Source organism: Oncorhynchus clarkii, chromosome 2 (assembly GCF_045791955.1).
Source record: "Oncorhynchus clarkii lewisi isolate Uvic-CL-2024 chromosome 2, UVic_Ocla_1.0, whole genome shotgun sequence".
In the NCBI taxonomy this organism is placed as follows: Eukaryota; Metazoa; Chordata; class Actinopteri; order Salmoniformes; family Salmonidae; genus Oncorhynchus; species Oncorhynchus clarkii.
This window is the reverse complement of record NC_092148.1, coordinates 51,239,380-51,255,447: the sequence shown is the minus strand read 5'-3', so window position 1 is coordinate 51,255,447 and position 16,068 is coordinate 51,239,380. Positions and strand designations below refer to the sequence as shown.

Here is a 16,068-nt window from a genome sequence, read left to right as displayed (position 1 = left end):
CAAGAAACACTGAAGCATGCATGAGAGCACCAGCTGTTCCGGATGACTGTGTGATAACGCTCTCAGTAGCCGATGTGAACAAGACCTTTAAACAGGTCAAAATTCACAAAGCCGCGGGGCCAGACGGATTACCAGGACGTGTACTCAAAGCATGCGCTGACCAATTGGCAAGTGTCTTCACTGACATTTTCAACCTGACCGAGTCTGTGATACCTACATGTTTCAAGCAGACCACCATAGTCCTTGTGTCCAAGGAAACTAAGGTAACCTGCCTAAATGATTACCGCCCCGTAACAATCACGTTGGTAGACATGAAGTGCTTTGAAAGGCTGATCATGGCTCACATCAACAGCATCCTCACAGATACCATAGACCCACTCCAATTTGCATACCGCCCCAACAGATCCACAGATGAAGCAATCTCAATCGTACTCCACACGGCCCTTTCCCACTTGGACAAAAGGAACACCTATGTGAGAATGCTGTTCATTGACTACAGCTCAGCGTTAAACACCATAGTGCCCACAAAGCTCATCACTAAGCTAAAGACCCTGGAACTAAACACCTCCCTCTGCTACTTGATCCTGGACTTCCTGACGAGCCGCCCCCAGGAGGTAAGGGTAGGCAACAACACGTCTGCCACGCTGATCCTCAACACTGGGGCCCCTCAGGGGTGTGAGCTTAGTCCCCTCCTGTACTCCCTGTTCACCCATGACTGCGTGGCCAAACACGACTCCAACACCATCATTAAGTTTGCTGATGACACAACAGTGGTAGGCCTGATCACCGACAACGAGACAGCCAATAGGGAGGAGGTCAGAGACCTGGCAGTGTGGTGCCAGGACAACAACCTCACCCTCAATGTGAGCAAGAAAAAGGAGCTGATCGCGGACTACAGGAAAAGGCGGGCCGAACAGGCCCCCATTAACATCAACAGGGCTGTAGTGGAGCGGGTTGTGAGTTTCAAGTTCCTTGGTGTCTACATCACCAACAAACTAACATGGTCCAAACACAGCAAGATAGTCGTGAAGACAGCATGACAACACCTTTTCCCCCTCAGGAGATTTGTCATGGATCCCCAGATTCTCAAAAAGTTCTACAGCTGCACCATCGAGATCATCCTGACTTTTTGCATCACCACCTGATATGGCAACTGCTCGGCATCTGACCGTAAGGAACTGCAGAGGATAGTGCGTCCGGACCAGTAAATCACTGGGGCCAAGCTTCCTGCCATCCTGGACCTTTATACTAGGTGGTGTCAGAGGAAAGCCCAAATAATTGTCAGACTCCAGTCACCCAAGTCATAGACTGTTCTCTCTGCTACCGCACGGCAAGTGGTACCGGAGCGCCAAGTCTAGGACCTAAAGGATCCTTAACAGCTTCTACCCCCAAGCCATAAGACTGCTGAACAATTAATCAAATATTTACATTGACATTCCCCGCCGCCGCTGCTGCTACTCGCTGTGTATTATCTATGCATAGTCACTTTACCGCTACCTACATATACAAATCACCTCGACTAACCTGTACCCCCGCACATTGACTCCGTACCGGCACCACCTTTATATATTCTCATTATTGTTACTTTTTATAATATTTTACTGTAGTTTATTTGGTAAATATTTATTGAACTGCATTTCACAGTAAGGTTTACACCTGTTGTATTTGGTGCATGTGGCAAGTAAAGTAATCTCATTTCCAGACACTGCAGTGACCCTGAATGTGTACTGCCCTCCAGCAGTCCGCTCAGTTACACTTAAGGCTGTCTCATTGGTAGCTTCATTCATATCTCTACTGCCATCAGTTCACTCTGCTCTATAGAAGGAGCTGTTTCCCTCTGGTTCATTCATGTAATTGCATGATCTTCTCCCAAAATGTACATTTCTTGAGACACAGATCAGAGACACAGATGATCGTGTAATTTCAGTGACAGGTAAGTTTCTTGATGACTTCAGGCTCTGAACGTGCAAGAAATGTACATTTTGGGAGAAGATCATGCAATTAGATGAATTACTATCTACTCTATCCATCTCTTTTACTTAGAGTAATAAAAAATACTAAACAATGTTTCTTTCGTAACCCTGGTTATCGCATGTCTCACAAAGTGAGATGTCTCACATTAGGATTTGATGGTGGCTCACTACTAGGAAGAACCAATAACACAACGTGTTGTCAGAGACAGTCAGGTCAAGTGGCGACTCACCCACCGGTTATTCTCAAGCATTTCTCTCTTCCTTGAACTCTGCGAGCAGGGAAATGCGGTGAGATGGCTTGTTCTATTATCAGAGAACCGGAGTTACGAAAGTAACTAAACCCTTGTGTAGTCTTAACATTCTGTATACTCCCCTTGTCCTAAGGGTAAAAAATGACCCGCCTTCACTAAACCCCTAAAATAGAGCAGCTTAATTGAGTTTTAAACCCCAAATCTATTTTGCATGAAGAAACAACCTGTCATTCATCACAAACTTTGTGAATATCTGGGTTTTCCCCCTTCACAATGCAGAATGACTGCATTTAATCAGTGGACAACACTCATTTTTATTATAAAACACCTGTCATAATTGTTTTACAGTCCTTTTATGGGGAGCAGAATTGGCATCTCCTCCTCTTGCCTGCCCTAGCTGCAGCCTCAGGTGGATCAGGACAAGATTCGGCCCCCTGAACAGCTTTCACAAGCGCTGCAGAGGCTGCTGGGAGGGGAGGCACTCCCTTCTTTGAATGTGTGGGGTTACAAGTGCCTTACCCAGCTTCTCCAGGAACACCCTCTTCTTGTTCCGCTTATCAGGCATCCAGTTAGGCTTGATCTTGTTCCATATCACAAAGGCATTGTATGAGGACACATCAATAATGTTGTGGAAGATGACCAGGGGCCAGCGGGCAGTCATCCTCCTGCAGCTGTAAGTTCATATCACCTTGTCCAGGTTGTCCACGCCTCCATTGTTGTGGTTGTAGTCCAGGATGATGGCTGGCTTTCTGTCCTCACGATCACTGACCTCAGCCGTTTTGTGCAGTGTGTTCAGGAGGACCACATTCTTGTTCCTCTTTTGGAGGTAAGAAACTAGAGTGGTGGTGGGGGTGAATGCCTTTCTCTCCCTTGTTGCGAGGAGTGCAGGGGGGAGCTCAGGCTTGTTCTTTCTTACTTTGCCAACCATGGTGATCTTCCTCTTCAGGAGCTGCTGGCTGAGTTCACTCAGTAGCAGACATATTCTCAATTTCTCATTGTGTGTGTGTGTCTTTGTGGTTTTTGTGGTGTGTAAAATATTTTATAACTGCCGGGTGAAAATGACCACAAGACAATCTTTGTACCCTGGTGGTGTACAGCTTTCATGGAAATATGAACAAAGGCAATGTTTCACTTTTTCTAATTTTGGGGTCACTCTAGGAAAAGTAATACAATTTCAAGTCGAAAAAATGTCATTTAGGGGGTTCTCTCTGCTGTTAAACATAGTGGTGGGATATTTTTGAACCTTAAGACATCACAAGGGTTCATTTCTCTTAAAAAATTGTTTGGGGTCTCACATTGGGCAAACTCAAGTATTGCAGACATGCTCTGCGAAACCAAGGTAGTCACAACAGTACCCCCCTCAGAGGCTCAGAGGAGAGTATGTGCCAACAAAGGTGCAGTGACATCCAGTCTGTAAAACCTCACAAATGTACAGTGCCTTCGGAAAGTATTCAGACCCCTTGACTTTTTGCACATTTTGTTATGTTACTGCCTTATTCTAAAATGTATTAAATATTTTAAAAATCCTCAGCAATCTACACACAAAACCCCAGAATGACAAAGTGAATAGTTAAAAAAAAAAGTAGGCTAATTTATATTTTAAAAAAGCATCCTGTTTCCATCAATCGTCCTTAAGATGTTATACAACTGATTTGAGTCCACCTGTGGTAAATTCAATTGATTGGACATGATTTGGAAAGGGACACACATGTCCATATAAGGTCCTACAGTTGACAGTGCATGTCAGAGCAAAAACCAAGCCATGAGGTCGAAGGAATTGTCTGTAGAGCTCCGAGACAGGATTGTGTCGAGGCACAGATCTGGGGAAGGATACCAAAACATTTCTGCAGCATTAAAGGCCCCCAAGAACACAGTGGCCTCCATCATTCTTAAGTGGAAGAAGTTTGGAACCACCAAGAGTCTCTAGAGCTGGCTGCCCGGCCAAAATGAACAATCGGAGGAGAAGGGCCCTGGTCAGGGAGGTGACCAAGAACCCAATGGTCACTGACAGAGCTCCTCTGTGGAGATGGGAGAAACTTCCAGAAGGACAACCGTCTATGCAGCACTCCACCAATCAGACCTTTATGGTAGAGTGGCCAGACAGAAGCCACTCCTCTTTAAAAGGCACATAACAGACCGCTTGGAGTTTGGCAAAAGGCACCTAAAGACTCTCAGACCATGAGAAACAAGATTCTCTGGTCTGATGAAACCAAGATTGAACTCTTTGGCCTGAATGCCAAGCCTCACATCTGGAGGAAACCTGGCACCATTCCTACGGTGAAGCATGGTGGTGGCAGTATCATGCTGTGGGGGTGTTTTTCAGCGACAGGGACTGGAAGACTAGTCAGGATCGAGAGAAAGATGAACGGAGCAAATTACAGATAGATTTTTGATGAAAACCTGCTCCAGAGCGCACAGGATCTCAGACTGGGCCAAAGTTTCACTTTCCAACAAGACAACCACTCGCACAGCAAAGACAACGAAGACTGGCTTCGGGACAAGTCACATTGTCCTTGAATGGCCCAGCCAGATCGAACATCTCTGGCGAGACCTGAACCCGATCGAACATCTCTGGCGAGACCTAAAAATAGCTGTGCAGCAACACTCCCCATCCAACCTGACAGAGCTTGAGAGGATCTGCAGAGAAGAATGGGAGAAACTCCCCAAATACAGGTGTGCCAAGCTTGTAGCTTGGAAGCTTGTGGGAGGAGCTATAGGAGGTTGGGCTCATTGTAATGGCTGGAATGGAATAAATGGAATGGAGTTGAACATGTGGTTTCCATGTGTGTGATGTGTTTGACCGAGCGCCACCTGTGGAACAGGGAGAGGCACTGTCGGAAGGAAGTGATGCGGCCGTCCGATAGTGTTGCCTGATAAAAGAGAGAGTCCAGCATTACGCTTAGCTATCTATTCAGCTCTTGGTTGATCTTGAACCCTAACTCATTGAGGTGGGTGACAAGGGAAGCTGTGTCTTGTACTGCTTGCTCCTGTGAAGGGGGGGCAAAGCAGGTAATCATCTATGTAGGTGGAGACTCTTAGTCCCCTGACACTAACGGGGATTAGAGCTGCCCTACACATTTGCTGAACGTCTGGGGAGCTAGTGCTGGCTCCAGGGGCACAGCGAGGTATTCAAATATAAATTGTATTTGTCACATACTCTGAAAACGAACAGTGAAATGCGTATTTACGGGTCTTTCCCAACAATGCAGAGAGAAAAATAGAAAAAGTCATAAAGATAATTACACAAGGAATAAATACACAATGAGCAATGATAACTTGGCTATATACACAGGGTGCCAGTACCGAGTCGATGTGCAGGGGTTTGAGGTAATTGAGGTAGATACACTACATCAAATGCGCCGAATACAACAGGTGTAGACCTTACAGTGAAATGCTTACTTACAGGCTCTAACCAATAGTGCAAAAAAAGGTATTAGGTGAACAATAGGTAGGTAAAGAAATAAAACAGTAAAAAGACAGTGAAAAATAACAGTAGCGAGGCTATATACAGTAGCGAGGCTATATACAAACACTGGTAAGTCAGGTTGATTGAGGTAGTATGTACATGTAGATATGGTTAAAGTGACTATGCATATATGATAGCCTGGTTAGCCAATGTGCGAGAGCACTGGTTGGTCGGGCCAATTGAGGTAGTATGTACATGAATGTATAGTTAAAGTGACTATGCATATATGATAAACAGAGAGTAGCAGCAATGTAAAAAGAGGGTTTGGGGGGGCACACAATGCAAATAGTCTGGGTAGCCATTTGATTACCTGTTCATGAGACTTATGGCTTGGGGGTAAAAACTGTTGAGAAGCCTTTTTGTCCTAGACGTGGCACTCTGGTACCGCTTGCCATGCGGTAGCAGAGAGAACAGTCTATGACTGGGGTGGCTGGGGTCTTTGAAAAATTTTAGGACCTTCCTCTGACACCGCCTGGTGTAGTCCTGGATGGCAGGCAGCTTAGCCCCAGCGATGTACTGGGCCGTACGCACTACCCTCTGTAGTGCCTTGCAGACGGAGGCCGAGCAATTGCCGTACCAGGCAGTGATGCAACCAGTCAGGATGCTCTCGATATTGCAGCTGTAGAACCTTTTGAGCATCTCAGGACCCATGCCAAATCTTTTTAGTTTCCTGAGGGGGAATAGGATTTGTCGTGCCCTCTTCACGAATGTCTTGGTGTGTTTGGACCATTCTAGTTTGTTGTTAATGTGGACACCAAGGAACTTGAAGCGCTCAATCTGCTCAATCTGCTCCATTCCATTCTCGATGAGAATGGGGGCGTGCTCGGTCCTCCATTTCCTGTAGTCCACACTCATCTCCTTACTCTTGGTTACGTTGAGGGATAGGCTGCTATTCTGGCACCACCTGGCCAGGTCTCTGATCTCCTCCCTATAGTCTGTCTCACCATTGTCGGTGTCTCACCATTGTCACCTGTTGTGTCGTCTGCAAACTTAATGATGCTGTTGGAGTCGTGCCTGGCCATGCAGTCGTGGGTGACCAGGGAGTACAGGAGGAAACTGAGCACGCACCCCATGGAAGCTCCAGTGTTGAGGATCAGCGTGGCAGATGTGTTGCTACCTACCCTCATCACCTGGGGGCGGCCCGTCAAGAAGTCCAGGATCCAGTTGCAGAGGGCGGTGGTCCGTCCCAGGGTCCTGAGCTTGGGGATGAGCTTGGAGGGGACTATAGTGTTGAATGCTGAGCTGTAGTCAATGAACAACATTCTTACGTAGGTATTACTTTTGTCCAGGTTGGTGAGGGCAGTGTGGAGTCCAATAGAGATTTGCGTCATCAGTGGATCTGTTGGGGCGGTGTAACGCTTGTCTTCGTCCTCAGACGAGGACTAAGAAATGTCAGACCAATGCGCAGCGTGGTAGGTGTCCATATTGTATTTAATACGAATACTGAACACTTCAACAAACAAAAAAACTATAAAACGACAAAACGAACAGTCCTGAACGGTGAAGCAAAACACAGAACAGAAAATAATCACCCACAACTCAAAGGTGAAACCAGGCTACCTAAGTATGGTTCTCAATCAGGGACAACGATTGACAGCTGCCTCTGATTGAGAACCATACCAGGCAAAACACAGAAATCCCAAATTAAAGAAAAAATAACATAGACTGCCCACCCCAACTCACGCCCTGACCATACTAAAACAAAGACAAAACAAATGAACTAAGGTCAGAATGTGACAGGCAGTATGCGAATTGGAGTGGGTCAAGGCTGTCTTGAATGATGGTGTTGATGTGAGCCATGACCTGCCTTTCAAAGCATTTCATGGCCATAGATGTGAGCTCTACCAGGCGATGGTCATTTAGGCAGGTTATCTTGGCGTTCTTGGGCACAGTGATTGAGGTGCTCAGCTTGAAACAAGTTGGTGTTAGACTGAGTCAGGGATAGATTGAAAATGTCAGTTAAGACACTTGCCGATGGTCAGCGCATGCTCTGTGTACGCGTCCTGGTATTCTGTCTGGCCTCGCAGCCCTGTGAATGTTAACCTGTACAAAGGTCTTACTCACGTTAGCTACGGAGAAAAAGATCACACAGTTGTATGGAACAGCTGGTGCTCTCATGCATGGTTCAGTGCTGCCTCAAAGTGAGCATAGAAGGCATTTAGCTCATCTGGTAGGCTGTAGTTACACAGGTGACATGTTGGTGAAAATGATGTAAAACAGATTTCAGTGTACCTGCTTTAAAATCACGGGCCACTAGAAACGCCGCCTCTGAATGTGCATTTTCTTATTTGTGTAACAGTATAGCTTCCGTCAGTCTCCTTGCCCCTACCTGGGCTCGAACCACACACGTCTACAACTGACACCCATGAAGCATCGTTACTCATCGCTCCACAAAAGCCGAGGCCCTTGCAGAGCAAGGGGAACAACTACTTCAACGTCTCAAACAACTACTTCAAGGTCACCCCGCTAACCATTTCACACCGGTTACACTCACCCCCCTTTTGACCTCCTCCTTTTCCGCAGCAACCAGTGATCCAGGTCAACAGCATCAATGTAACAGTATAGCTTCCGTCCCTCTCCTCGCCCCTACCTGGGCTCGAACCAGAGACCCTCTGCACACATCGACAACAGCCACCCTCGAATCATCATTACCCATCGCTCCACAAAAGCCGTGGCCCTTGCAGAGCAAGGGGAACAACTACTTCAAGGTCTCAGAGCGAGTGACGTCACCAATTGAAACGCTATTAGCGCGCACTTCGCTAACTAGCTAGCTATTTCACACCGGTTACATTTGCTATGGCACTAAACAGCTCGTTGAGTGTGGTCTTACAGCCAGCATCGGTTTGTGGTGGTCAGTAGACGGCTACAAAAAATATAGATGAAAACTCTGTTGGTAAATTGTGTGGTCTGCAGCTTATCATGAGGTATTCTAGCTCAGGTGAGCAAAAACACGAGACTTCCTTAACATTACAGATTGCGCACCAGCTGCTGTTAACAAAGTCTGGACAGAGTCTGGACAATGCATAGAAAAGCCAGCGAGATGTACGATGCCATCAGAAAGTATTCATACCCCTTGGCTTATTCCACATTTGGTTGTGTTACAGCCTGAATTCAAAATGGATTAAATAAATAAAAATGCTCACCCATCTACACACAGTACAACATAATGACAAAGGGAAAATCTATTTTTTAGAAATGTTTGCATATTTATTGAAAATGAAATAGACATATCTGTGATTCTTTCTGGGTATGTATCTATAAGCTTTACACACCTGGATTTTATAATATGTGCACATTATTATTTTTAAATTCTTCAAGCTCTGTCAAGTTGGTTGTTGATCATTGCTAGACAGCCATTTTAAAGTATTGCCATAGATTTCCAAGCCAATTTAAGTAAAAACTATAACTCGGCCTATCAGGAATATTCAATGACGTCTTGGTAAGCAACTCCAGTGTATATTTGGCCTTCTTTAGGTTATTGTCCTGCGGAAAGGTTTTCCTGCTGAATTTGTCTCCCATTGTCTGTTGGAAATGAGACTGAACCAGGTTTTCCTCTAGGATTTTGCCTGTGCTTTGCTCTATTCTGATAATTTTATCCTAAAAACCAAACTCCCTAGTCCTTGCCGATGACAAGCATACCCATAACATGATGCAGCCACCACCATGCTTGAATATATGAAGAGTGGTACTCAGGGATGTGTTGTGGATTTGCCACAAACATAACACCTTATTTTGTGCTCTTGAGTGGTGCAGCAGTCTAAGACACTGCATCTCAGTGCTAGAGTATCATCACTACAGACACCCTGGTTTGAGTCCAGGCTGTCTCACAACCGGACGTGATTGTGTGCCGCCCTATGGGACCCACAATTGGCCCAGCGTCATCCGGGTTTGGCTGGTGTGGGCCGTCATTGTAATAAAAAAATTGAAAACAAATTTATTCAACTAGGAAAGTCAGTTAAGAACAAATTTTTATTTACAATAGCGGCCTAGGAACATTGGGTTAACTGCCTTGTTCAGGGGCAGAACGACAGATTTTTAACTTGTCAGATTGGGGATTCGATCGGCAAATCTTAACTGACTTGCCTAGTTAAATAAAGGTTCAAAAAAATTATATTAAGGACATAACGGTTTTTTTGCAGTTTTACTTTTGTGCCTTATTACAAACAGGATGCGTGTTTTTGAATATTTTATTTTGTACAAGCTTCCTTCTTTTCACTGTCATTGTTAGTATTGGGAGTAACTACAATGTTGTTGAGCCGTCCTCAGTTTTCTCCTATCACAGCCATTAAAAGTTGTAACTGTTTTAAAGTCACCATTGGCCTCATGGTGAAATCTATGAGCGGTTTCCTTTCTCTCCGTCAACTGAGTTTGGAAGGACGCCTGTAATTAATAACTTCACCATGCTCAAAGGGATATTCAATGTCTGCTTTTTTATTTTTACCAATCTACCAATAGGTGCCCTTCTTTGCAAGGCATTGGAAAACCACCCTAGTCTTTGTGGTTGAATCTGTGTCTGAAAGTCACTGCTCGTAGTCATTCAAAAATCATGTTAAACACTTATTGCACACAGAGTGAGCCAATGCAACTTATTATGGGACTTGTTAACCACATTTTTACTCCTGAACTTATCTAAGCTTGTCATACATAACAAAAGGATTGAATACTTATTGAGAGACATTTCACATTTTCGTTTGTAATTAATTTGTAAAAACATAATGCGCAAATATTGTACAATCCAGGTGTGCAAAGCTCTTAGAGAAATACCCAGACAGACTCACAGCTGTAATCGCTGCCAAATGTGATTCTAACATGTATTAAATCAAGGGGTTGAATACTTATGTAAATTAGATATTTCATTTTCAATAAATGTGCAAATATTCATAAAAACATGTTTTAACTTTCTCATTAAGGGGTATTGCGCGTAGATGAGTGAAGAAAAACAAATATTTGATCAATTTCGAATTCAGGCTGTAACACCAAAAGACTTGCAATAAGGGGTATGAAAACTTTCTGAAAGAATTGTATATCTAAGAAAAATGTCAAAAACCACTCAACAAAGATGCTTACTTGTAAAAGTGGTTGTTTCACTGCCTTCTCCTACAGTTGTATTATCTCCAGCCACTGCAGTGACTCTGAATGTGTACCCCACTCCAGCAGGCAGCCCAGTGATGGTAGTGGAGGTTCTTGTGGTATTCTTACTGCCAATGTCACTGCCATCAGTCCACACTATTATATAGAAGGAGCTGTTTCCCTCTGGTTCAGTCCAGCTCAGAGACACAGAGGATGTTCTGATTTCAGACACAGTAAGTTTCCTGACGATTGCAGGCTCTGTGCGTGCAAGAGAGAGGGACATTTGGGAAAAGATACAGAATTTCAACTGAATCAAGTCCAATATTATCAAGTGAGCCTAAGTGAGAGCCATTTACTGTGAAATGCATGAAAGCATTGTGTTTCTTAATGCAACAGACGATGGCAACTTATCACATGTTCTTGGATGTGAACAAGTAATATATCAACGAATGTATAAATGGTGCCTGTGGCATTGACACAATCCGACATCAAAGTACCTGAGTTACTCACTTGTATATTTCAAAACGGTTTTGTTTCGTCCTTCACTTTTGTTATCTCCAGCCACTGCAGTGACTGTGAAGAGGTACTGCGCTCCAGCAGTGAGAGCAGTAACATTTACAGAAGTTCCTGTGGTATTCTGACTGTCATTGATACTGCCATCAGTCCACTCTACTTTATAGAAGGAGCTACCCTCTGGTTTAGTCCAGCTCAGAGACACCGATGATGTTGTGATTTTGGTGACAGTGAGGATTGTGATGGTTTCAGGCTCTGTGCGTGCAAGAAAGGTGGGTGGGGGGTGGGGGGTGGGGGGGGGGGAGAACAAGTATGTCTGGAATTTACTACAGAAGTAGACATTGTGAGCCGCAAATATACAGCCGAAGCACATTGCAGAGTCGAGAGAAAACGTTGATGTTCTCAGTAAATAAGATAGGCGTTTTAAGGAGAGCTTGTCAGGATCAACACAAAGTTATTTTCAGTCCAGGACCAGGCTTGATCTGGGTCAAAACCAGCCCTTAGAGTGAGATACTTACTTGTTGTGAAGTTATTGCAGCAGTCGACTTGTTGGATATCGTTACACAGGACATGCACACGGTGGGTGGACCCAGGAGCCAGTCCAGACAGGGTGGCCATAGTTGAGATGGAGAACACAGAAGTACTGCCAGTGCTCACGGTGCAGTTGGCGTGTACCTGAATATTAATCTCTGTTGCTGTTGTGCTGGCTTTGAAATTCGTACAGAGAGCGCCTAAAATGGTAGGAGAGTTTTGGATTGAGGGAAACCAAATCAGAACTTGTTTGCACATGTGTATACTGTACCTGTTTGAATAACGATTAGGACCTTGATTGTGTTTCTGAAACTTTGAAATGAAGTGTACTTCCTATCATTCATCGTCATCTACTTAGGTCAGATTTATCTTTCATAAATTATTGAAGTGGAAATGGCTGTACTTACATTGAGCTTGTGAGCCCTGTAAGGAAGATGAAAAGGACAGTTAGTAATCATACCAGTAGAGGTCAGCATTGACTCAGAACAGTGATCAAATTGTTGCCTCCACATGTCCTGGCCTATTCTAGCAATCTTACCATCTAGGGCAGGCCTGGGCAATTATTTTCCATGGAGGGCCACATTAGAATATATTTTTACCATCACGGGCCAGAATCAACAATAACAATGCCGCAAAGCCAGATGGATTACCAGGACATGTACTCCGAGCATGCGCTGACCAACTGGCAAGTGTCTTCACTGACATTTTCAACCTGTCTATGACCAAGTCTGTAATACCAACATCTTTCAAGTAGACCACCATAGTCCCTGTCCCCAAGAACACAAAGGTAAGCTGCCTAAATGACTACTGACCCGTAACACTCTGTAGCCATGAAACGCATTGAAAGGCTGGTCATGGGTCTCATCAACACCATTATCCCAGAAACCCACTCCAATTTGCATACCGCCCCAACAGATCCACACCGCCCTTTCCCACCTGGACAAAAGGAACACCTACATGAGAATGCTATTCATTGACTACAGCTCAATGTTCAATACCATAGTGCCTTAAAAACTCATCACTAAGCTCTACAGAGGGTAGTTGCGTATGGCCCAGTACATCACTGGGGCCAAGCTTCCTGTCATCCAGGACCTCTATACCAGACGGTGTCAGAGGAAGGCCCAAAGAATTGCCAAGGACTCCAGCCACCCTAGTCATAGACTGTTCTCTCTGCTACCGCACGGCATGCAGTACCAAATCTAGGTCCAAAAGGCTTCTTAATAGCTTCTACCCCCAAGCCATAAGACTCTTGAACAGTTAATCAAATGGCTACCCGGACTATTTGCATTGTCCCCACCCCCATTTTTAAGCTGCTGCTACTCTCTGTTTATTATCCATGCATAGTCACTTTACCTCTACCTACATGTTCTTGTTGAAATCAAATCAAATTGTATTTGTCACATGTGACGAATACAACACCTTACAGTGAAATGCTTACTTACGAGCCCCTAACCAACAGTGCAGTTTAAAAAAAAATACAGATAAGAGATAAAAGTAACAAGTAATTAAAGAGGAGCAGTAAAAAAAAAATATATATATATATATATATATATATACAGGGGAGTGCCGGTAGAGAGTCAATGTGCGGGGCCACCGGTTAGTTGAGGTAGTATGTACATGTAGGTACAGTTAATTTAAGTGACAATGCATAGATGACAACAGGAAGTGGCAGTGGTGTGGAGAGGGGAGGGGAGGGGGGGGGGAATGTGAATAGTCTGGGTAGCCATTTGACTAGATGTTCAGGAGTCTTATGGCTTGGGGGTAGAAGCTGTTCAGAAGCATCTTGGACCTAGACTTGGTGCTCCGGTATCGCTTGCCATGTGGTAGCAGAGAGAACAGGCTATGACTAGGGTGTTACCTCAATTACCTCGACTAATCGATGCCCCCCCGCACATTGACTTTGTACCAGAACCCCATGTATATAGCCTCGCTACTGTTATTTTATTGTTGCTCCTTAATTATTTGTTATATTTAAAAATAAATATTGACTGCATTGTTGGTTAAGGGCTTGTAAGTTAGCATTTCACTGTAAAGTGCATGTGACAAATACAATTTGATTTGATTTGAGAGTGTGGCTCCACATTTCTGGCTCCTACAGATGCCGCAACTTGGATAAAGTCATTCTACAGTCACATCCAAAATGATTGGCACCCTTGATAAAGATGAACAAAAAAGACTAAAATAAATAATACAAACACTGAGCTATATTGTATGTTCAAAACATTTCGAAAAGTATTTTATTTTATGCAATTGCTCAGAGAAAGAGATTTTGTTTAACAAGTTTTTAAAAAATCTAAAAAAGTGATTTTTCGCAAAATGATTGACACCCCTAAATATTGTTATAACTAAAATCAAACTAAATTTAATCTGCATTATCATTCTACTTTAAATTCATCTCACTTTAAGTAACTGTATTGTAGCCTTCTGTGGCTTCCTGTTTCACTGGGGTATAAAAATGAGGTAACACGCATGTAAAATCCCTTTGTTATCCATCACCATGGGGAAAGGCAAAGAAATCACAAATGTAAAGAGAGAAATGGTTGTTGACTTTCATAAATCAGGGAATGGGTAAAACAAAAATACTGAAAAACAATTACACTTACCGCTATTAGGGCAACAATTAAGAAGTTTAAAATCCCTGGAGCAGTGGTAAACCTGCCTGCTAGAGGACCTGAGTATATCTTGTCCCCACGCACAGTGAGAAAGGCAAAGAAAAAGTCCAAGGGCGAAAGTTTGAAAATGATAGAACTTTGCATCTTAGGGTCACCAAGTCTCTAAATCTCCAATTAGACGCCTCCTCCATGCCAATAGGCTATTTGGAAGGGTTACCATAAAAATACCTTATTGATATCAACCAATAAATGTAAATGTCTGTAGTTTGCTAAACAGAGATGAGACAGAAATAGAGCTCTTTGATCACATACGCCAGTGGTGGGTTTGTACTTTGAAAGAAGAATGTAAATACAAAAAGTAACCACATTCCTACTGTAAAATATGGTGGTGGATCTTTGATGTTATGGGGTTGTTTTGCTTCCACTGGTCCTGGGGCCCTTGTTAAGGTCAACGGCATCGTGAACTTTACTAAGTACCGGGACATTTTAGCTAAGAACCTGGTTTCCTGGGCCAGGAGTCCCCAAGTGGATCTTCCAGCAAGACAACCCCAAGCACACATCAACATCCACAACGAAATGGTTAATTGACCACAAAATGTAGAATTTTGCAATGGCCATCTCAGTCTCTGGACTTTGAAAACCTGTGGTTTGAATTGAAGAGGGAAGTCCCTCAGCGCAGAGCGAAGGATGTCAAGGATCAGGAAAGATTCTGTATGGAGGAATGTCCTCTGATCATCCCAATGTATTCTTCAATTTCATAAAACATTTTAGAAAAAGACTCCAAAGGGAACAGGTACCAATACATTTGACGCCAACCGTTTTTTGTTGTTTTCTTTCAGTACTTTTTTATAAAAAATATTTTGCTCTGAGAAATTGTATTAGTATAAAATAATATCAATATAATTTCTTGGAGCATACAATATACAGTAGCTCTTGTATTTGTATTGTTTATTTTATACAGTCTTTTATGCGCATCTTTATCAAGGGTGCCAATCATTCTGGACTTGTCTGTGTCCCCTTTGGGCCAGATGGGTCATGACACAGGCCATCTGAAGTCTCCAAGCACATTACCTACCAGTGGAATAACCTATGTACGGCTCATAATAATGGCTGGAATGGAGCCAAAGGAATGGTATCAGACACATCAAACATGGGGGTTTTCATGTGGGGGTTTTCATGTGGTTGATACCACTGCATTGACTCCATTCCAGTCTTTGCTATGAGCTGTTCTCCCCTCAGCATCCTCCACTGATGTACAACCTCTACAACCTCAGGCGGCTGAAGAAATTCTGCATGGCCCACGAAGACCCTCACGAATTTCTACAGATGCACCATTGAGAGCATTCTGTCAGGCTGCATCACCGCCTGGTACGGCAACTGCACATGGCTCTCCAGAGGGTGGTGTGGTCAGCCCAACGCATCACTGGGGGACACGCTGCCTGCCCTCCAGGAAATGTACAGCACTCGGTGTCAAAGGAAGGCCAAGATGATCATCTAGGACCTCAGCCACCCGAGTCACAGTCTGTTCACTCTGCTACCTTCTGGCAGGCAGACACTGAAAAACAGCTTCTATCTCCTGGCCATCAGACTGTTGAACAGCCAATACTAGCCGGCTACCTGCCCAGTTCTCAGCCCTGCACCTTGAGACTAAT

At 44.0% G+C, this 16,068-nt stretch overlaps 1 protein-coding gene across 4 annotated transcripts in view; it reads right to left on the bottom strand.

Annotated features, from left to right (window-relative positions):
- Positions 1-16,068, bottom strand: part of LOC139369511 (protein tyrosine phosphatase receptor type Ja) — a 66,711-nt gene that overhangs the window by 34,777 nt on the left and 15,866 nt on the right. For 3 of the 4 annotated variants that reach the window (XM_071108757.1, XM_071108763.1, XM_071108770.1), the window contains exons 2-5: positions 12,212-12,227; positions 11,792-12,004; positions 11,271-11,528; positions 10,758-11,018 (exon numbers count right to left, since the gene is read on the bottom strand). In XM_071108757.1, the coding sequence (XP_070964858.1) occupies positions 10,758-11,018; positions 11,271-11,528; positions 11,792-12,004; positions 12,212-12,227 (748 nt within the window). The remainder of the gene's footprint in view (positions 1-10,757; positions 11,019-11,270; positions 11,529-11,791; positions 12,005-12,211; positions 12,228-16,068) is intronic. The other variant, XM_071108777.1, reaches the window with a different exon arrangement.